The sequence below is a fragment of the Miscanthus floridulus genome, chromosome 10 (assembly GCF_019320115.1).
Source record: "Miscanthus floridulus cultivar M001 chromosome 10, ASM1932011v1, whole genome shotgun sequence".
NCBI lineage: Eukaryota > Viridiplantae > Streptophyta > Magnoliopsida > Poales > Poaceae > Miscanthus > Miscanthus floridulus.
The window spans coordinates 121,462,774-121,485,678 of NC_089589.1; the positions used below are offsets into that span (position 1 = coordinate 121,462,774).

At 43.1% G+C, this 22,905-nt stretch overlaps 2 protein-coding genes across 2 annotated transcripts; both read left to right on the forward strand.

Annotated features, from left to right (window-relative positions):
* The first annotated feature begins 1,728 nt into the window (after positions 1-1,728).
* LOC136487083 (putative disease resistance protein RGA1) lies at positions 1,729-9,631 on the forward strand. Its single transcript, XM_066484217.1, has 5 exons — positions 1,729-2,107; positions 2,862-3,995; positions 6,597-7,463; positions 7,543-8,921; positions 9,495-9,631. Exons 1-4 carry the CDS (start codon positions 1,817-1,819, stop codon positions 7,711-7,713), a joined length of 2,463 nt encoding a protein of 820 aa, XP_066340314.1. The 5' UTR covers positions 1,729-1,816; the 3' UTR covers positions 7,714-8,921; positions 9,495-9,631.
* LOC136489462 (putative disease resistance protein RGA3) lies at positions 8,163-8,960 on the forward strand. Its single transcript, XM_066486090.1, has one exon. It carries the CDS (start codon positions 8,163-8,165, stop codon positions 8,958-8,960), a length of 798 nt encoding a protein of 265 aa, XP_066342187.1.
* Positions 9,632-22,905: the final 13,274 nt, after the last annotated feature.

Here is a 22,905-nt window from a genome sequence, read left to right on the forward strand (position 1 = left end):
AGGATTCCAAAATTCGCCACCAACTTGATCAATTTTTGCAGTAGGTCAATTGCTAAGATGAAGAGCATAAGCAACAAGGATCCCAGATTGAGTTAGGCTTTTGTGCCCACCTCAGTCCTCAGCAAGAACGGAAGTATGCGGAGGAAGATGACGAGACGAGATGGGCAGGAAATGAGAGAGGAGAGGAGAGAGAGGGGGTTGACTGATAACAGCAAGTCTCGCCATGCATGGGGACAAGACCTGAAAGCCACGTCGTTGTCCTAGCGGCCCGACAAACGGCCCTGTTCGCTGGTGTTAGGTTTCCCGTAACAGGTTGACTGGTTTGGATTGACTGAAATCAACACATGAACAGACTGAAAAGCTAGGTGTGAATGTGAATGACAACTGTCTATTATTATGTTGTTTATTATTGGTCTTGTTCGCTTCTCTTATGATCTGTACTATTAAAATAATGTTTTTTTCTTACAATAAATATTTATGCTTGTTTTTTCAGCGAAATAAACGATTTGTGTTTGTTTTTCAGCGAAGCGAACGTCACGTCAAATCAGCGTCGTGCTGGCAGACTCCGCGTTGGCGACTCCGCGTTGGCAGGCAGACGCCGAAGACCCAAATCTTGGCTTCTTGCTGCGGGTAAACACGCAGGCAGGCTCGCGACATTTCGCAGCGGGGTGTCATGGCCGCACGGGGTTGCCCTGCCCACGACCACGACCACGACCACGAGCCACGAATTTCCTCCGCAACCGCAGAGCGCAGCGTGCAGCAGCGACGTGCGACGCAGATGCAGCGAAACGGGACGGGCGCCGGGCGGGTCTCGCCAATCAATGCGCTCGGGTCGGGGCCCTCGCCCGTCTGTCCGTCCTCGCGTCGCGTCGCACCCCGCCCCGATTTTTCCTGCGCTCTTTGAACGCTTTTCCCTGCTTTCCCCGGGCCCGCCAGCCTCTTGTCCTCTTCGCAGCGCGGTCCTCCTGTGGCCACCCCCTCGCTGACAGACGGGGCTCCGTAAGAACCGGGACCCAGCTCTCAGCCAGGCACCAGACGTCCGCCAGCGTCCCTCGCTAGCCCGGCTCTGGCGCTGGTCGCGTGCTACCAGTGCCCCGCGGGCCCCTTTGAAAATATCTACGACCGTGGGCCCACGTGTCAGACATGCCAATAGTGACTCGCGTACGGCCGCCGTCTGGCTGGCAGCCATTGAGAGTCGAGCGGAGCGAACAGGGACAGCGAGGGGACGGAGGACGGGAGGAGAGTCGGAGACGGTGGGTGACACGCGGAATCTGGCAAGCGGGCCCCGGAGACAGCGGGGCAATAACGATGCCTCACGTACGTCTCCGGCTGGAAATTTATGACTCCGGCTACAAATTTACTATCGTTTACGAGGAAACGAACATGCTAATGATCATATGACAGTAGCAGAATTTGATCCAAGGGTAACAAGCTGGGCATGTGGCCAGCTGTATACAGCTTGCATCGACCTCGCCGGTGTAAAACAGGCAGATGATCTACTTCATAAAAAATATTTCCAAAGGTTTAAGCACTTATGTATACTGGCTTACTGACTTCCCTCCATGCAGAACATGTATGTGTATATATAAATATGCTATATATGTCGGCATACCTGTACCCCAGCTGTCAGCACTAATTTTTTTATATGTGATTTCTACAATAATATGGCCAACTAAACTGGTTGTCTGTGATGCCACTAACTACTCCTACATACTATTATATTTCACCTTTCTCCTTCGCGCAGTCGCAGACGACCTGCGCATACCATTCTACACAAACCTTGTGACTTGTGAGAGCGATTCAGAGCTCCGCAGCCATGGCGGAAGCAGTAGCTGGCTTGCTCGCGTCCGCTTTTGTCAGTATCGCGAAAGATAAGCTGAGCTCTGCCATCGCGGAGCAGCCCAGTTTGCTGTGGAACTTCACCGACGATCTGGAGGAGATGAAGGACCATCTGGAGACCATCTCAGCTGTGCTCGAGGACGCTGAGAGGCGGTCGGTCAAGGAGAAACTGGTGCAGCTATTGCTGAAGCGGCTCAAGGACGTCGCCTTAGACATCTCCGACGTGCTCGAAGACTACCAAGACACCAGTGACCAAGCAACTGCAAAGGTGCGTAGTTTTACATTATTATACTCCCCCCGTCCAAAAACTATATCCATCTGATCGCTTTCTCATGATTCAATAAATCTCAAATTTAACAAATATATACAAGAATATAGTAATGTTTATGATGCGTAATAATTGTTGTATATTAGATAAACTATGGAATATACTTTTATAATAAACCTATTTGGAGATATAAATATTGATAATATTTTTATAAACATAGTCAAACTTGGAAAAAATGGACTTAGCCCATACCTAGAACGATTTTTTTTTTGAAATGAAGAGGGTGACATGAAGAATCACATGCCGGTTGTTTGTTATTTTCACCATGTGCATGGATGAATATTTGGCATTTTTCGCCAACATGCATGTCCATATATATAAAGTGTGCCCAAATATGAGGCGTATCACCTTAATTACATGATTAAACTTTGTCACAATCTAATCACATTATACGTGTCTACGTTAGGGATAAATTGATCTTTTATGTGTCGGTTAATGGTGATAACAAACAAATAGGTAATGAAATTTGAATTTAGCGTCAAACAGGGAACTCTAGAATTTTGAGTATCATAGAAGAAATAAGTGACTTTATTCATATATATAGAGTTTTCTCAAATTTGGTACCTGAGATATCAACTGGGTGGCAACTCTTGATAATTTAAGTTATAAAAAACTGCTCATAAGTACTAATTTATAATTCAATGCATCTTTCCTAATTTATCACCCAACTGAAAATTAAATGAAATTCTTGTAGAATCCTGGGGTGCTCTCGTGTATCCCAACTGCATACAAGAAGATTGCCATCGCTAATAGGATGAAGAGTTTGAGAAAAGAGCTGATGAAAATCATTATGGAGTTTCGTAGTTTTGAGTTCATCAGCACACAAGGCACTAGCACTACTAATGTTCAGCATTATGACAAATTTGAGACAACATCACATTTTTTGCCTGAAGTAGAAGGGAGGGAAGGAGAAAAACAGGAAATCATAAACCTGTTGTTACGTGCAAGATCAAACCATGATGAGAGTGAGACAGTGATTGTTCCTATCTATGCCCTTGGAGGTATGGGCAAGACTACTTTGGCACAACTAGTATACAACGATGACCAATTCAAGAAGCAGTATGATTGTCGTATGTGGGTTTATGTCTCCCAAGATTTCAATTTATTGAAAATAGGAAACTCTATAATTTCTCAAGTATCAGCAGAAGGTGCTCAGCAAAATAGGGATCTCCAGAATAGAGGTCTGCAGGTGATAATGGACTGCCTTGATAACCTACTCTGTAACAAGAAAGTTCTGATCGTTCTAGATGACTTATGGGAGAAAGATGACACTGAGTTGAGCAAACTGAAGAATATGCTTCATGTGGGCAAGAAGGGCAGTATGATAGATGTCATAGTAACCACACGAGAGGAAGAAATTGCAAGGAAAGTTTCCACCAGTAAACTATATAAGCTACATCCTTTGAAGGATGATGTATGCTGGGAAATAATTAAGAGATCCAGTAATTGTAACCAAAAGGAATTTGAGTGGATAGGACTGGATATTGCAAAGAAATGTGTAGGTGTGCCATTGGCAGCTCAAGCACTTGGGTACATGTTACAATCCAAAGATATATCTGAATGGAAAAACATAAATGACAGTGATATCTGGAATGAAACATCAGATGATAGAGTGCTTCCATCCTTGAGGTTGAGTTATCAAAGGATGCCACAGCAGCTGAGGATATGCTTTTCCTATTGTGCCATATTCTCAAAAGGACACAATATTGTTGAAAATGACTTGATTCGCCAGTGGAGTGTGTTGGGTTTCATTGAGACATCAAAGGGGAAGGAATACATCAAACACCTTTTAGGAATGTCCTTCCTTCAAGTTTCAAAGATGCCCTTGGTATGTTACATTATAACTCCAAGAACACTACTTTTAATTTTCTTACTTGTTTTTGCCTATAGTATGTCACGCAGCGCATATAGTCATTTATACTATCAATTATGTACCAGTTGTGGCAAACCATTGGGTAAAATTATAATCTCCCCATTGGTGAGGTTCTTTTTTTTTAATCCTAGGTTTCTTACAGCCATTGGAGAGGTACCAAAATTATAACTAGGTATGTACCGATATTTTGTATCAAATTCATTTTCCTTTCCAAGGACAAGTAAAAAGTATGCTGGCTTTCAACTTTTGACCTGATTAGTTGTTGTATTTTTTATCCACATGCTAGTTCAAACTGTAGTTCTTATCTTTTATGCAAAATTTTTCTTTTATATTTTGTTCAAAATGGATTCTAGGTCGTAGACTACACTCTGTTAATATAAAGGCATAAACAGTTCTTTAGTCTGCATGTCTCTGCACCATAGCAACTCCACTTGTTGAATTTCTACTATCAAAGAATTATATGTGTGGTAGTATTGTTTTATAAAAAATTGAGTGCTTACAGTTAAGCTACTGGTAATTGGTCCAAATGTATAAACTTATCTGAAGTAACAACTAAAATTGTTTATTCTTATATAGGTTTAATATGGTCTAATATGGAATACATTTTATTTCCATTGCATGGTTTTAATGAAATAATTTTCACATATTTTTAGCTAATTTATGCGTATATACTTGGTATGCATGGTGACACAAAGAATTTATGTTTAATTTGAGTTTGGCAGTGGCAGAATTGTGTAATCTATAAACATGTATAATGTACTTTAGGTCTATTTAATGTCAATTATAGCTTATATTGGTAATGTAAAAGCAGATTTAAAGGACTTCTTTATGTTTTATAACTGCATATATGGGTAGTTTGGATGCAAATTAGAGAGGATGATTTATACTATCTTTCATAATGACAGAGGTAGTTAGTTTAAAAGCAAACTTAGGGGTTACTTTAAATTATCTTTCATAATGGCATATATTGGTAGTTTGGATGTATATTTAGGTAATAATTTATGTTTTCAATAATGGCACAAGTAGATATCTTTTTAAGACAATAGCAATCCAACAGCTATTATTCTCTAGGATAAACAGAGAAACCTGATTAATAGCAGCTGTTTCTAATTATTATGAGAATTTCTTTTCTAATGCATCTTGTGAGGATTAATGTGCAGACTTTGTTGAGGACCTCTCGTTAGTAATATTAAGATACAATATCTTCGATATGTATTTATTCAAAACCAAACCATAAGTTATATGGACTGTTGTTACATCCCTTTCTATGACACCATGAATCTATAGTTTGGCAATTATCTTTGATCTTATTAATTTTTGTATTTTTTGTGTACATGTTAAGTTAGAGCTCTGGCGCTTATTATAATTGTTACTATATTTTTTTGCAACTTATTAAAAAATAGATTATTTTTCATAGATTACACTCTTAATTACTATAATAGCATAAAACAGTCTGTTGAACCTGCACCATAGTACTCAATATGTTGAATTTGTTGTACGGATGATTTATATATATTCTTGTATTGTTCTATAAAAACATACAATGTTTAAAATTAAATTACTAGTGTCGATATGACACAATGGTTTAACAAAAGCGTATACACTTTAATGTAAATTGCAGTGTCATCGGTATGTGGTTTGTAAATGGAACCTTTTTCCAAGATTGATAAATAATTAAAATAATTGTTTTATCCCAATAAATGCATGTTTAATTGGTCTGTGTGGTTTCAAAGAGCATTTATGCTTACTTTTAGCACAACATTGGTAGAAGTGTGTAATCTGGATAAATATACAGCGTACTATTATGATTGTTGAATTATTTTTGATAATAGCTTATATTAGTATTTAGACCTAGATTTGGGAGATATTTGGGCTTCACTTTTTAAAAGGAAAATATGGGTCATTTAGATACAAATTGAAGCGTTAGATTATGTTATCTTGGGGCTTAAGCATTCATGCCCTCGTTTTGAAGCGAAATGGTAATTTTGCCCCTGTTTTCTAAACTGAAGGAAGATTTTGCCCCCATTCCATGAAAGCCCCTTAATGGTGTTAACTTTTGCACGAATAGAAAAGTTTGCCAATGTGATTTTACCCCTATTTCAAGAATAAACTTTTGAGATATTTGGTAGGGATGTTGTCAACAGAATTAGACATAAATTTATGCATTCATTTTATTAATATAAATTTCATTGTTGGAAACTAACATGACGGTGACACAACGAAGTAGCACCATGGGGTCTAGAATGACAATGAATGCGCTTATTGTTCTAATGACAAATCTGATACGCATTTATTTCTAGATGCCTAATTATACTCGACAAGGTGAACGTGAGATTTGCCAAATCTCTAACTTCTTTATACATATTAAAAACACGTGTAACACTCCAGAACATTTTTTGTCAGTAAATTTGGTGTCCTTGCAGTATTAATGTACATCTCTAATGAATAATGCTATATTCCTAAGCGTGCATGCATGTGAAGGTGGATCTAAACTCGTGGTTAAAAGGTGGGTATTAGTTGACATCTCTAATGAATGTTGTATCATTATCATTTCAGACTTCTCAAAACCAGGAGGTGCGATACACAATGCACGATCTGGTGCATGACCTGGCAAGATCGACAATGGCTGACCAGCTAAAAATTTACGATGTTGCACCACCGAGAAAGACAAGGGCCCACAAATATTTCCGTTATTCATTGCTCAAAAAGTATGACAGTACAACAAAGTTGGAAAATATGCCTTCAAAGATGAGGGCACTTCATTTCTCAGATAGTGTCCAACTGAATATCCCGAGTGGTGCATTTTCATTTGCAATGTGCCTGCGTATTTTGGATTTCAGTGAATGCTCGGGTGTATTGTTGCCAGCTTCAATTGGCAAACTGAAGCAGCTGAGGTGTCTTATTGCTCCAAGAATGCAAAATGAGACTCTCCCTAAGTGTATCACGGAGCTAACAAAACTGCAATATCTAAACTTAAATCAATCTCCTAAAATTTCTGCACTGCCAGATTCAGTTGGCAAGCTTGGGTATCTGAAATATCTATGTTTATCAGGCTGCTCTGGTATATCTGAACTGCCAGAATCATTTGGCGACTTAAAGTCTATGGTTCATCTTGACATGTCAGGATGTTCTGGAATAACAACAGTGCCAGAGTGTATCACTGAGCTATCTAAACTGCAGTACCTAAATATAAATGGATCTTCTGAAATTACTGAACTACCAATATCAATTGGCAAACTTGGGTGTCTGAAATATCTATGTTTGTCCGATTGTTCTGGTATTTCAAAACTTCCAGAATCATTTGGTGACTTAAAGTGTATGGTGCATCTGGACATGTCACGTTGTTTTGGGATAACAGAACTGCCAGATTCTCTTAGTAATCTCACGCATTTGCAGCATCTTAATCTATCTGGATGTTACAATGTAAAAGCACTACCTCAAATATTGTGTGGCCTAATACAACTCCAATTTTTGAACCTGTCATCATTTGCTCGTCTTGTAGGGCTACCAGAGGGTATTGACTTTATTGCTACCCTTACCAATCTGGAGCACCTGGACCTATCTTGAAATTTTGATCTTGAATGTCTTCCAGAAAGTATTGGTAACCTCAAAAGATTGCATACAATGGATCTTTCTCGTTGTTTTAAGCTTAAGTCCCTACCAGAGAATATAGGTAAACTTGGGCTGAAGTCTTTAGTGCTGGAAGGGTGCTCCGATGCACTGCTGAATCAGGCCAGTTCCCTGGTAAATTATTAACAAACATTACCACTCTTCAAGGTTCGTGCTGATGAGGTCAATGGTTGCAGCAATCTTCCTCTGCTCGAGGGCGCCCATGTCAGTGAGTTAAGAATACATTGTCTTGAAAATGTAAGGTCTCTAGAAGAAGCAACTAAAGTTAAGTTGTCAGAAAAACATAATCTCTCGAAGTTAACATTGTCTTGGTCTACAAGATACAAGCATGCGGTTCAAATTTTGGAGGACAAAGATTTGTTGGAACAACTAGTGCCACCAACTGGTTTGAAGAGCATGTGCCTCCGAGGTTACAGCAGTACAAGCTTTCCAGGCTGGCTCATGTGCATTTATCGTCACCTCATAAACCTTGTTTCTATCGAACTCGGGCAGATGCCTACGTGTAGCAGCCTGCCACCACTTGGGCAGTTACCACACCTAGAAAAGCTGGAGCTCCGGCAATTGCCTGGCATTAAAAGAATCGACAGGGAATTCTGTGGTGGCAAGGGGGCTTTCCGTCGATTGACATCCTTCCAAGTCTTATATATGCATGGCTTGGAGGAGTGGAACACAACATACTGTGTTGAGGATGGTGTGGAGGAGTTCATGTTCCCTGTGTTGGACAGTCTGATGATACAAGGTTGTCCAAGGTTGAGGTTGAAGCCATGCCCACCAACATTTCGTGATTGCATTATATATGAGAGCGACCAAGTTATTTCATCATTGGAGGAGGTAGACATAACCAGTCATCACTGCTCTTCCTCTAGTGGGGCCATCAAATTGGATTTGACTATAAAGGACGACTCCAGCCAGAGCATGAGGCTATTCCACCACTTCCCTGCCCTCCGAGAGTTGACAATCTCTGGAGATCACCTGACAAACGTGCCGGAAAGCATGCGGCACCTCACTTCCCTTGAGTCGTTGACGTTGCAATGGTGCGATAGCATATCAGCACTGCCAGAGTGGCTGGGCGACCTCTCCTCTCTAAAAAGCCTTGTCATCTTTGTATGTCACGGCATCAAGTCGTTGCCTGCATGCATACAGCAACTCACCAAGCTTCAGACGCTGGAGATAAGTCGTTGCACGGAACTGGAGAAGTGGTGTGAATCAGAAGAGAACAAGACGAAGCTGGCTCACATCAGCAATGTTCGAGTAAGTTCACTGCATGCAGATCAAGTGCACTTTATCTAATTTGTAATTTCAGCCTTCAAGTTTTTCTCTATACGGTGACATATATAGTTGCTGTTTGTTTGTAGCACCCAAGTTATCTTTTACTGTAGTGTATATATACACTCTGCTCTTTAGTTTGTTTGCATTATCTTCATGCAGTACATTATTTTACTTGCCGAATACAAAAGTAGGAGAGTTATACCAGGAGGGAAAAATTAAGAAAGTAATTCAGAAGCTCCACTCGTCGTCCATGGATTAATTAGTTAGGATGCCTAAATTGAACAACTGCACTATATCAGTTTCTTTGGTCGAAGACATTGAGACAGATTAGTGTAAGACAACTATTTCAAAGGAGACATTTGTTTTTGTCGAAAGAAAACAGAATATTGATGATGATGTTTCAAAGTAATGAAAGTAAGACCTTACGTAATAAGTGCTTAAACATGGGAACGGTTATTTTGTTTTATATATGCATTGTGCACAAGGTTTTTTTTTTGTTGAATTACCACCCATAGCTAATTAACTAGTACACATTATATATATTTGCATGTGCAGATTGGTTAGGACTGATTGATTGGTACTTGGTAGCATGACAAGGAAAAAAGAAGGGTGTCATAAGAGAAGTGCATAAGGTCACAATCAGGTGCATGAGAGACTGCTATAGGATCTGGACATATCCTTTTGTTTCTTATTAAAAGGTGCAACTTCAGTAATGACTACCTCGATCGGCGGCGCCTCACGTTGCTGAGGTAGAGAGCTTAATGGCATTCCGAGGAAGTGCCGTGCTCCCCTGCTCTGCTCCCTGCAACTCCATCACTGTTCGGCCTCATCCATCTGAACAACATTGCGGCCACCGATGATGAGCTCACGGAAACCAGTTGTTGGATCCACTGCCTGCTATATGATGGCCATCTCAGGATCAATTCTGTGATCCTCCGTCATATATTTTGTATCTAATAAGTGTACCTTTGTTTGATACTAGTATTGCTTTGAGATGTACTTTATTAAGTGTCTATTCGTACTACTACTACATGGAGTATATATTAAGGAGCGTGCGCGCTGCTTTTAGCGGTGCTGTCCAGCAGGTGGCCACTGTCACTCGGGGAATCGGGGTCTCGGGCAATTCCATCTTAAGCCGCAACCAAGGTTTTCCGGCGCAATATTGCTCGCGTGGACCGGATGTCTTTTTTTTTTGTTTCTTTCACAACTTCCCATGCCATGCATATTTTTGGAGGTGTATTCCTTTAAGTAAAATACCCTCAGCCAGCAATTTCAGTGTTACTATACTCTGTAACGACACGGCCTGCAGGCTGTAGTAGTTCACTGCCATGTGGGCCAGGGTGAGGCGCTGTTGTCCAACCGACACAGCTGTAAGCCTTCTGGCAACATAAGCCGTGGAGCGAGGGCCAGAGACGGCATCGATGTACTTCTGAATATTCTGAACTCTAATACGAATAGAAGCTGGAACGCAATACCCACGTTGGGGAAAAACGTCATCATCCAAAGGGTACGTACCACACACTACTCATGGGCTTATGGGCCGGACAGCATGTGCCTCGCAACCAAGGCCCAAGAGAGACACTACGAAGCACTACAAAAGCAACAGGAGCTGGAGGGGAAACGAGATGGAATATTCAGAAAACAAAGGTTATCTTCCTTCTCGAGAATTCCCCTTTATCTACTGTTCTTCTCATTCCTCTAGAACCCTATACTTCCTCTGCTGTTCTCTAATTCTCTACTGCTCTCCTCATTCCAGCTATCGGTTGCTAACAGAAGACCAACGAAATGGATGTATAACATAGGTATCCGTATTCTAATATGGATACTAAATGGATGTATAAGATTTTTTTTCAGCATTTTTACCTATCTAGTTCCATATCCAAATTCGATAAAAATATGGAATATTCGACATTTATCTGTATCCACGAAGAACAAGGTATAATGAACCTATTTTAAAGTTTTCTCTCTATGACCGGTGACCAACTATTTAATTTTAATACTACTAATGATGCATTGAAATTGTCTAATAGTATATCTGTAAAAAAATCTTAAAATTAATATAATCATTCATAATGCATAAAGATTAAATTACTTTTAGTATTTTTCAATTTTAGTTTAAACCTAATATATTTATTGTTGCAAATTATTTTAATACTTTAATATATTTATTTATACATATAAATTATTTTATATAATTTATATTTTCATGATAAACATTATATAAACAATGATTGATTAATTGATATTTTTAATTATTATAAATATTTATTGAGAACTATGTTTGTTTTGATGAGTTATCCTTGTCTATGTTATATACCCACATACTTTAATTCTACTTGTGTAATTATAAAAACATTGTAAAGCAAAATGGCTACTTCTTGCATACCATTCTTATTATAATTTCTTCACTTGATATACCATTTTATTAAACATTATGCATTATAAATTACTTTACTTGGATATTAGAGGTTGTCAGAAAATGTACTTTGATTTTGTTTCACTTTGTTTGTCAATGAACTTAGTAGTAAAATTCTATTCATGTATGTTAAATTTAACAATATCCACTTTGAGTTGAATTGAATAAACATGTAAATAGAAATCCGAATGTGAGACACCCTATTTGTATTTTTATTCGAAAGTATCTATATCTGTGTCCATATTTGAATTAAAATATGGTAAAAGGTGATATCCACGTTGGGGAAAAACGTCATCATCCAAAGGGTACGTACCACACACAAGGCCCAAGGACAGCATGTGCCTCGCAACCAAGGCCCAAGGGAGACACTACGAAGCACTACAAAAGCAACAGGAGCCGGAGGGGAAACGAGATGGAATATTCAGAAAACAAATACTGTTCTTCTGCTGTTCTCTAATTCTCTGCTGCTCTCCTCATTCCAGCTATCGGTTGCTAACAATTGATACCAGAGCCATCGATTCTCGGTTCCTAGTACCATGAATCCCCTACTGAGATCTCGCCTTCTACCCAAGTACTCCTTCTCGACAAAATCCACAAGCTCTTCAACGAGTTCAACTGGAAGCTCGACGAGAGCGAGGCTCGGTGGGAGCGGCGCGACTCCGAGTGCCGAGTCGCACGGGCGCAGCGGGTTGCTGCCGTCGAGTCCCGCGTCGACATTCCCAAGCGGATCCCTGCGGCACAGTTAGATGACGTGGTGGTCGCCGACAACTGGGGTGGGCTGTTCGAGCAGTCCGCCGACTTCCTGGAGGTGCGCGACCTTGATCTCTCCGACGCACCGGCGGTTGCTCACAACTGGGGCGGGCTCTTCGACGGGGGCAACTACTTCTCCACCTGCTCCTCCTCCGCCTCGGTCACGCCCGCACCTTCCGCCACCACCTCGGTCGTCCAGAGCACCACAGAGTTCGCGCAGGCCATCCAGAAGACGCAGGTCGCGCAGCAGGAGGCCGAGCGCTCCAAGGTCCTCTTCGCGGAGTTCGCGCACGCCGAGCAGGAGAGGCGCACCACTGGGCCGTTCCTCAAGGAGAGCACAACAGCGGACGCCGCGGACCCCGCACGGCTTGACTCGTCCTCCCTCGCGCCGCTGCTCCTCCATCCGTCGTCGACGAGCCGTACCGCGACGCGGCTGCGGGGGTGGAATCCTCGAGCACGGGCGTCGACCTCGGCCTTCAGCAAGTCGCCAAGGTGCTCGCGCCGCTGGAGTACCACGAGATGGCCCCATCGGCCACGCGCCTCGGCGTCATGGCGTCTGACGCGACATGGCTTGGAGCACTCACCATCTTCGCCGACCCCTCTGCGTACATCCTCGCCGTCAAGCCATCACAGCTCTCCGTGTCTGGTGTCGTCGGGCACGCCGTCACCATCAGCTACATCCCTAAGTCGTACCACTCCGTCCTCGACTTCGCCTAAACCGAGCTCGCCACCGCGGCCACCGAGAAGCTTCCGTCGGCCTCCGCCGGTTTATGCATCGACGTCGCCCCCAGCAATACTGCTGACTTCGTGCCCACCAACTGTTCGATGTATTGCCGCAGTGTTTTCACTTCCATGCTGACCATAGCACTGAGCAGTTCTACTCCAACCTGGGTGTCTGCTGAGGTCGTCCACAACTTTGACAAGCGACCGTGGCCACCACCATCTCAAGATCAAGTGCTCCGTGAACAAGGTATGCACAGACTAGTGGTTGGTAATCTTTTTGACACTGAGCTGTATGTCATATGGTCCAAGCCCCCATGGCCACCACCTCAAAGCTAAGGATTGTGGTTTCAGTTATCTGTGATTTTTGTGCTTAGTTGTTCAGTTGGCAAGTGTAGGGTCACATTCTTGCTTTGTGTGAGCTGTGATGCTGGGCTGCGTCCTCAACTATGGCCATCATTCAATCTACTGGATGAGGGTTCTGCAAGCTGGTGTTCCACTTATTTATGGACACCCCCATGGTTCCCTTCACTCTGGCAACTAAACAGGTGTGTTCCAGGCTTCCAGCTACTGCACTTCAGGAGCTTCTGACATGTCTAATGGCGCTATCAGTGAGTATGGATGGCTGTGCACTAATTCAAGAGCTAGTACAGCGCGGAAGTGTGGTGGCAATTATCGGTGTTCCTTGCTTGAAGAGATAGGACAGAAATTTCGAGTTGCAGGAGGACCCATGGATCACTGGCATGCTAAACAAGATTTGTTGCAGCAATTTTTGTCATATGGTGCCAGCTGTACGGAAGTGTTGAATCTCTAGTGGAGCATTCAGTCACAGCTAAATGGAAGTGCCGGAGTTCCTCCCTTATTGACTATTTCCACTGCACGATGCATGGTTAATGGTTTGCTGCTACCTGAGCGTAGACTAGTTGCAGTGACAGATTGGTATGAAGGCTTTCTTGGACTGCATCCTGACCACTGTACCTGTGTTGGACAAGCATTTGGCAGCTTCTTGTTTATGCCAGGTTGGACTGTCCATGAATGGATACATTGAGTTGCAGCCTTGGCCACCTCGTAGGCAGGACTGCAAGAATTTGCTTGGCGACACCATTAAGCTCTGCTGCAGTTTATGGTCCATATTTTGTTTGGGTTGGTTTTCCCTCCACTTCTAGCCACCATGGTCACTGCATGTGCTGCTTGAGATCAAATGTGATGGAGTCCAACTCTGGCCATTTTTCTGTAGCTATGCAGTTCTGGTGCTCATGAACACATCAGCGTTAGTTGTTCCACCTCGGATGTCCTTTAGGTGCATACAAATTGCGGATGGCTCTCTTGTGTGGAGTTTTATAATGGGGACAAATACTACTCGAACTTACACTTCAGGTGCAGCTCCTCTTTCGGTTGCAGATGATGGCTTCAGGTGTGATCCCTGTGCATTACTAAGGCAACTTGACAGTGCAAAAGCTCAGAGAAATTTACACATGCAAGCACCTGTGTGTTTGATTGCTGCTCAAGTTATTTTAGTTCCTTGGAAGTTTTGGCCTTGGTTCACCATATACACCTCTGATAGGTTTCTGCAGTTGACAGGTCCTTGGTCACTAGGTGTTTGGGCATGCAGTTCAGCTCGCATGATAGCATGCTCAGTGTTGCTGGGAGCATTACTGGTTACACAGTCTGTGACTTTGGAATTCAGCTCGGAATGGATGATGCTTGATATGGGCTTCTTGACTACCAGCAAGGATGTGCGGTATAGTGCTAATGGCTTCAGCTTGACATATTCCCAGTCTCATGAGCTTTTCGCTACTACAATATTGATCACTAATTCAGTATGGCAACAAAGGGAAACACTAGAGCTAGCATATTACCATTTGGCCTTGATAAGTCAAGAATCATTTGGGATCCCGGTGGTTCCATCCTTCTCCATCGGCTTGGGGGCAAGCCGAATCTCAAGGTTAGGGGAATGTCAGGATATGGCCATGGGCTTATGGGCCTGGACAACATGTGCCTCGCGACCAAGGCCCAAGGAAGACACTATGAAGCACTACCAAAACAACAGGAGCCGGAGGGGAAACGAGATGGAACATTCAGAAACCAAAGGTTATCTTCCTTCTCGAGAATTCCCCTTTATCTACTGTTCTTCTCCTTCCTCTAGAACCCTATACTTCCTCTGCTGTTCTCTAATTCTCTACTGCTCTCCTCATTCCAGCTATCGGTTGCTAACAGAAGACCAACGAATCAGATACCGCTGGCGGGCCGGCCGTGAGCCAAGCCGCCGCATGCGGCATGTCGCTGTTGGACGGGCAACGGGTTGACGCCGCATGCACGTGAAGGTGCACACATAGGGATGGGAGCACCTACTGTGTGTCCCGGTAGTCGGTGGTCATGGACCAGGATGAGCCGCGCGCAGCCGCCGGGCAAGCCAATGCAAGCGTCCGCCGGGCAAGCCAATGCGAGCGGCGAGAGATGCCGGCCGGCATTATATTTATCAAGGCTCCCTGCTGCGATCGATGCACTGTGGTCACCTTTTTTATTTGCCTGGCTCTCCATTGAGTCTAAGATATGGTAGTTGACTAAGAACTAGTTGAAGACCAATCAAAAAATAGCCCACTTATTACCCTCCTGTTTAGATGCACTAGAACTAATTTGAGCTAAAAATTAACTAGCTAACAATCAGCCGATGGTATTCAAATATCCCCTCAATTGTTTATCATTTTCACTATTTGTGTAATTTATTTAGAATATTTGTAGAATATAGTTGCAAGGCTGAGACCAACGTGGTCAATTTTTTTGACGACTGGCTGTTTGCCTCTAGGGATGGAAAATGGAAATGGATATATCTGACATTCGTACCTACGAAAACTTGTAATGTAGGTATCCGTATTCTAATATGGATACTAAATGGATGTATAAGATTTGTTTTCAGCATTTTTACCTATCTAGTTCCATATGCATATTCGATAAAAATATGGAATATTCGACATTTATCTGTATCCACGAAGAACTAAGGTATAATGAACATTATATACATATAAATTATTTTATTTATACATATAAATTATTTTATATAATTTATAATTTCATGATAAACATTATATACACTACCAGGAAACGTCAACTTTGCCGAGTGTTTTTATGTTTGTCGAATGTATTCTCTCGGACACTCGGCGAACAAGTTCTTTGCCGAGTGCTGCGCTAAAAACACTCGGCAAAAAAAAAACACTCGACAAAGAGGAGGTTTGCCGAGTGTCAAAAAAAACACTCAGCAAAGAGGGGGATTGCCGAGTGTTTTCTTTTTTGCACTCGGCAAAGAAGTAAAATATTTTTCTGGGAAAGAAAGAGAAGAAAAAAAATTAAAAGCCAATTTTACCTTTTCGTTCCATAGAACCATTGTTCATTATGTAGAACATGTATAGTTACATTGAGCGCTAGCAAACTACTCATATGGCATATAACCCATAGGAAGACAAGGAACAGGATAATCAATCACTAGGATGTCCTTACGGGTATCAAAATTAGACACATGCAAATGAGTAATTAATAAAGGTGAATAGGCATCAAGGTAGATCCCATGCTATACTTGCCTTGGTTAGCAAACTCCTGCTGGTCCTGCTAGGTCATCGAAGAACTCTTGGTCTCCAACGTTCTCCTCATCCGTCTGAATGCGACCAACACGGCAACATACAACATTCCAAAGGCATTCATGCAAATCAAACAATCCTATAATTAGAACAGTACACCAACAGTATAGAAAACAAGATAAAATGTTTATGAAAAGAATCTACGTCTCGCTACGATCACGTCAACGCGAAGTTCATGAAAATCAGAGCTAAAACGCGAAAGTTATGAATTAAACGGGGTTTCCTATAGCAATTTATTTAATTAAACATAACCATGAAATTTAAAAGTTGCAAACATGATTAATAGTAGTACTAACACGTAGGTTATGCAATTACGAAACTAACGCAATTTGAACGGGTCGATTCGGAGCTAAAACGACGATTTTATGAACAAAACAGTGTAAGTGGCATTTCTGTAAATAGAAGGAACTATTTTTGAATTTAAATAAATTAAATTTTGGAATAATTAAATCAGCTGAGGACAGCGGGTTCAATAAGGCGAAACCAGGGGGTCTCTTTAGCAAAGTTACCCGCGAAGGGGTATCGGCTTATGTGAGCCGTTGGATCACAGATGGGTGGCTCGGATTAGATCTGGGGGGAGAGAGAAGGAGCCGGCCAGGGAACAGTAGCTCCGGTGGCGGTGCAGCCATGGCCGGCGGCAAGGAACATGCCGGCGTGCACTGGTTCAGTGGCTACGGGCCACGGTTCGAAGAACCGAGGACACCGGGAGAGCGAGGGGATGAAGGGGACCTCGGACAGGCCGATACGGCGACCGGAGGACGCGGCCGAGGCGGCGGTCGCCATGGCCGGTGGCATGGAGCTCACGGGCGCACGCGAAACGAGGTCTAGGGGCCATGAAACACGCAAATAAGAGCACGGGGAGAAAGAGGGGAGCACGGCGAAGCTCACCGCGGTGACAAACGGGGTCGAAATCGGCTCGGGGACAGGCAATCCGCGAGGAGGGGCGGTCAGCGAACCACGACGCTTCTCCGATGGGGCGGTTGTGGCTACCTCGGCTCGAGCATGTGCGAAAAGGGAGCGGGGAAGCAGCAGGGGAGCGGGGAAGGCTCGGCTCGCATTTGTAGAGGCCGGGAGCGGGGGAAGGGTGCTCCCACGACACGGAACGTGGGCGCAGAACGGCGGTTCCGCCTTGACCGGGAGCGGACGCAGGACGCGCGGGAGGAGGGGGACGGCGCCGACAGGTGGGCCTGAACCGTCAGCGGCTGAGAGCGGGGCGAAGGCGCAGCAACGGCCGCCTGGCCGAGCTGGGCCGGCCCAGGAAGGGAAGTGGGGAGGGCGAGCGGGCCGCGGGGAAGGAAAAAGGCCAGTCGGGCCGAAAGTGAGGAAGGGAGAGAGAAAAGAAAGAAATTCCTTTTCTTTTTCCAAATAAATTTTTCAAACTCATTTTCAAGTTGAATTTGAATTCAATTCAAATTTTAGTCAAAGCTAATCATTACAAAAACAAATGTACAGCAGCATGAATGCATCAACATGTTTCTATCGTTATATTTACTTTTAATTTCATAAAAAATATTATTTCCTAAATTTGAAATGCGCATATAATTGTATAAGTAAATCAAATTTAGCTATTTTGAAAAAATGCAAATTTTTGGGTGTTACAATTCTACCCCCTTTAAGATGAATCTCGTCCTCGAGATTCGGATGATTGCTTACTCAAACAGTTGTGGATAAGACTTTTCGCAATTCCTCTTCTCTTTCCCAAGTAGCCTCATCCTCTGTATACCGATTCCACTGTACCTTGCACATTTTTATAACTCGGCTCCTTGTAACTCTTTCTGTCGTCTGTAAAATCTTTATTGGATACTCTTCATATGTGAGATCTTCCTTAACAGTAAGTTCTTCTAAAGGAATCTGCTCTTCTGGTACTCGCAAACACTTCTTTAATTGAGAAACATGAAACACATCGTGCACACCTGACAAACTCTCAGGTAGTTCCAATTGATAGGCTACTTCTCCACGTCTCTCTAGGATCTTAAAAGGTCCAATATACCTCGGTGCCAACTTTCCCTTCATATTGAATCTTTTCACACTTCTCATTGGTGACACCTTCAAGTACACATAATCTCCAACTTCGAAAGTTAGCTCTCTTCTGCGAGTATCAGCGTAACTCTTCTGTCGGGACTGAGCCACTCTCAAGTTGTCTCTAATCATTCTCACTTGTTCCTCTGCGTCTCTAAGGACATCGGGTCCAAACACTTGAGTTTCACCAGTCTGATTACAGAACAAATGCGTTCTACATTTACGCCCATACAGCGCCTCAAAAGGTGCCATCTTAAGACTCTTCTGGTAACTGTTGTTGTACGAGAACTCAGCATATGGTAAACTCTTATCCCAACTAGTACCATACTGCAGTGCACACGCTCTCAACATATCTTCCAAAATCTGGTTGATCCTTTCAGTCTGTCCATCAGTTTGTGGGTGGTAAGCAGAACTGAAATTCAACTTTGTCCCCAAAGATCTATGTACTTTCTGCCAGAATTGCGACGTAAACTGAGTGCCTCTATCAGACACAATTTTCTTGGGAACACCATGTAAGCACACTATCCTTTCCATGTACAACTCTGCTAGCCTTGCACCTGTATAGGTAGTCTTGACTGGTAAAAAGTGACCAACCTTGGTTAGTCGATCCACTATTACCCAGATTGAGTTATAACCTCCTTGAGTGCAGGGGCAAACCTACGATAAAATCCATACCAACTTCTTCTCATTTCCACTCAGGAATCTTCATTGGTTGTAGCAACCCTGCAGGTCTTTGATGCTCAGCTTTCACTCTTTGACAAGTGTCACACAAAGCCACATACTCTGCCACATCTCTCTTCAAACCATACCACCAATACTTCTCTTTAAGATCCAAATACATCTTGGTACTTCCGGGATGTATAGAATAAGAAGACTAATGTGCCTCTTGCAGAATTGCATCACGGATAGCCTTCACTTCAGGTACACATATCCTTTTTCCAAACCAAAGAGTACCATTCTCATCCATCCTGAATCCTGGTGCCTTTCCAAGCACTATATTCTCCGCTATCTCCTTAAGTTTTTCATCCTCCAATTGACCTTTGCGTATCTCTTGCTCCAAGGTAGGCTCTATCACCAATTCCATTGCATTAGTGACCAAACTCAAGTTGAGATGCTCCATTTCAGCACACAACTCTGCTGACATAAATGTCATCCAAAGTTCATTAGCATAACTCTTCCTGCTAAGTGCATCAGCCACGACATTTGCCTTTCCTGGATGATAATGCACTTCCAAATCATAGTCTTTGATCAATTCTAACCAACGACGTTGTCTCAGATTCAGATCTGACTGGGATAAAGATATACTTCAAACTCTTGTGATCTGTATAGATATCACTCTTATGCCCAATTAGATAATGTCTCCAGATTTTCAAAGCATGAACCACAGCTGCCAATTCCAAGTCATGAGTAGGGTAGTTCAACTCATGCTTCCTCAATTGTCTAGATGCATATGCCACCACTCTTCCTTCTTGCATAAGCACACATCCAAGGCCCAAACGGGATGCATCACAATATATAGAGAAGTTCTTGCTTAAATCTGGCAAAATCAATACTGGAGCTGTAGTCAATCTCTTCTTTAGCTCATCAAAGTTTGCCTGGCATTTATCAGACCATATAAATTTAGCATTCTTTTCCAACAGAGTTGTCATAGGCTTAGCAAGCTTGGAAAAACCTTCAATGAACCTCCTGTAGTATCCAGCCAATCCCAAAAAACTACGAATCTCACTTACATTGGTTGGTGGTTTCCAATTCAATACATCTTGCACTTTGCCTGGATCCACTGCTATTCCACCATTGGAGACAACATGACCCAGAAAAGAGACTTCCTTCAACCAAAACTCACACTTGCTCCGCTTAGCGTACAACTTATGTTCTCTAAGCTTTTGCAAGACCAACCTTATATGTTCAGCATGTTCTTCTTTCGGTCTTGGAGAATATCAGTATGTCATCAATGAATACCACCACAAATTTATCAAGAAACTCCATGAACACCTTATTCATCAGATACATAAAATATGCAGGTGCATTGGTCAATCCAAATGATATAACGGTATACTCATACAAGCCATACCGTGTAGTGAATGTTGTCTTGGGTATGTCCGAGTTTCGAATCTTTAGCTGATGGTAACCTGAGCGGAGATCAATCTTGGAGAACACATAGGCTCCTCTCAACTGATCAAACAAATCATCAATCCTAGGCAGAGGATATTTATTCTTGATAGTAACCTCATTAAGTGAACGGTAATCCACACACATCCGTTGGCTACCATCCTTCTTATCCACAAAGATCACAGGTGCCCCCCATGGGGAAGAACTGGGGCGTATGAAACCTTTTTCTTGCAACTCTTTTAGTTGTTTCTTAAGCTCTTCTAATTCATTAATCCCCCATTCTATATGGACGTTTAGCTATTGGTGCAGTTCCAGGTAATAATTCAATAATGAATTCAATGTCACGGTCAGGTGGCATACCTGGCAAGTCATCGGGGAAAACATCCGAGAATTCCTCCACAACGCGATCTTGTTTATTGGCTTCACCATCCAGCTGGTTCACAGTGGCTTTTGGCTGAGCTTGCACTACCACTTCTACACAGATTCTATCTCCATTAGGTGATGTCACAACAACAGATCTCTCCTGACACTGAATCACTGCCCGGTGTTGTTTCATCCAATCCATTCCCTAGAATAAGATCAATTCCCAGCTGTTCTCAACACAATAGGTTTCACTTTGAAGTCTACCCCCCTTAAGGAAATACTAGTTGAGGGACTCCAATAAGAAGCTGGCATACTACCTCCTGGTGAATTTACTAGTATGGGGTTTTTCATGGCACATAAAGGTATGCTATGCATTCTAACAAAAGCTTGGGAAATAAATGAATGCGAAGCATCGGAATCAAAAAGTACTGTAGCAGAGATAGAGTTGACACTGAACGTACCCAACATGACCTCAGGCGTCTCCTGAGCTGCATCAGATGACACATAGTTCACTTTAGCAGTGTGAGGTGGTCGGGCGTTGAACTTCGGATTGCCATTCTGGTTCTGTGGAGCTTGCTGGTTCTGCTTCTTTGGACACTGATGAGCATAGTGACCAACTTCTCCACAGCGGTAGCATGCGTTGGGGTTATTAGGTGCACCACTCTTCACAGGAGCATTGTTGGGCATTCCCTGGCGTGTTGCTGGATTGCCGGTCTGTTGCGGGGGACGCTGATTACCAAACTGTTGCTGGTACTGAGGGCGTTGCTGGAACTGGTTACACTGAGGATACTGACCACGGTTTCCTTGGTTAGATGGTCCTTGATTCCTCTACTGAAAACCCTACTGGGGATAGGCACGCGGGTGGGTGTTGCTTCTAGAAGCTTGCCCTTGAAGCTTCCTCTTCTTAGCTTCCATCTCTTTGCGCTTATCGTCAATCACAATAGCGCGGTTCACCAAGGACTGAAAGTTAGGGTAGGTGGTGGACATCAGCTGGAGCTGCAGTCCATCATAAAGTCCCTTGAGGAAGCGGCATTGCTTCTCCTTATCCTCAGCTACATCATTTGGAGCATAACGTGATAGTTGTGCGAACTTGTCACGATACTCCGCCATAGTCATGGATCCTTGCTTAAGTGACCTGAATTCCTCTTGCTTCAATTCCACTAGTCCATCGGGGATATGATATGACCGGAAATTGTCCTTGAATTCCCTGCCAGGTGATAGCAGGAGCGTCGTTGGGGCGTCCATACTAGAAAGAATCCCACCAATCCTGAGCTGCTCCCTGGAGTTGACCAGAAGCATACAACACTTTCTCAAGATCATTACATTGTGCTATGTTAAGTTGTTTTTCCACGGCACGCAACCAATCGTCTGCCTCCAAGGGGTCTGAGGCATGGGTGAACACTGGAGGGCGACCCTTCATGAATTCTCCACGCTTGTCTCTGACCTGAACAGGCGGTGGTCCTCTCGCAGGTTCGTTATCCAAGCGTTGCATCATGGCTTGCATCAACTGTGCTTGCATTCCCATCAATTGTTCCATAGTCACTGGTGGCGGTGGTGGTGCATTCATGAGAGCATCACGACCATGACCACGGCCTCTGCCTCTTCCTCCTCTTGCGGCCATCTGCTTTCCAACAAATGCGCTAAATTTTAGAGATTTCCAAATTATAGAGAGCTTATAAAAGATAAGGAACAATGTTGAGAATTTTCTGGACAAGATTCAAATATAGCAGTTCAGTAAATCTGTCATAACTCGAGTTTTAGAGACCCAACAGAGGTGTACCAAGAATGGTTGGAAAGCTTCGGAGATCAGCTACAACTTTTGTTTAGATCACTTTTACAGATTCTGACACACACATGGTCAAAAACAGCGCTAAACCGAATATGTTCTGGGTTCCAGTCTGCGTAGAAACATCAATTTGTGACAGCTAGATCTCACAAACCTGAACATATATTGATG

Coding starts and splice junctions, on each gene's coding strand:
- LOC136487083 (XM_066484217.1), top strand. CDS start 1,817: ATGGCGGAAGCAGTAGCTGGCTTGCTCGCGTCCGCTTTTGTCAGTATC. Junction 3,996..6,596: donor AAGTTTCAAAGATGCCCTTG/GTATGTTACATT, acceptor TTATCATTTCAG/ACTTCTCAAAACCAGGAGGT. Junction 7,464..7,542: donor ATCTATCTGGATGTTACAAT/GTAAAAGCACTA, acceptor CTCGTCTTGTAG/GGCTACCAGAGGGTATTGAC.
- LOC136489462 (XM_066486090.1), top strand. CDS start 8,163: ATGCCTACGTGTAGCAGCCTGCCACCACTTGGGCAGTTACCACACCTA.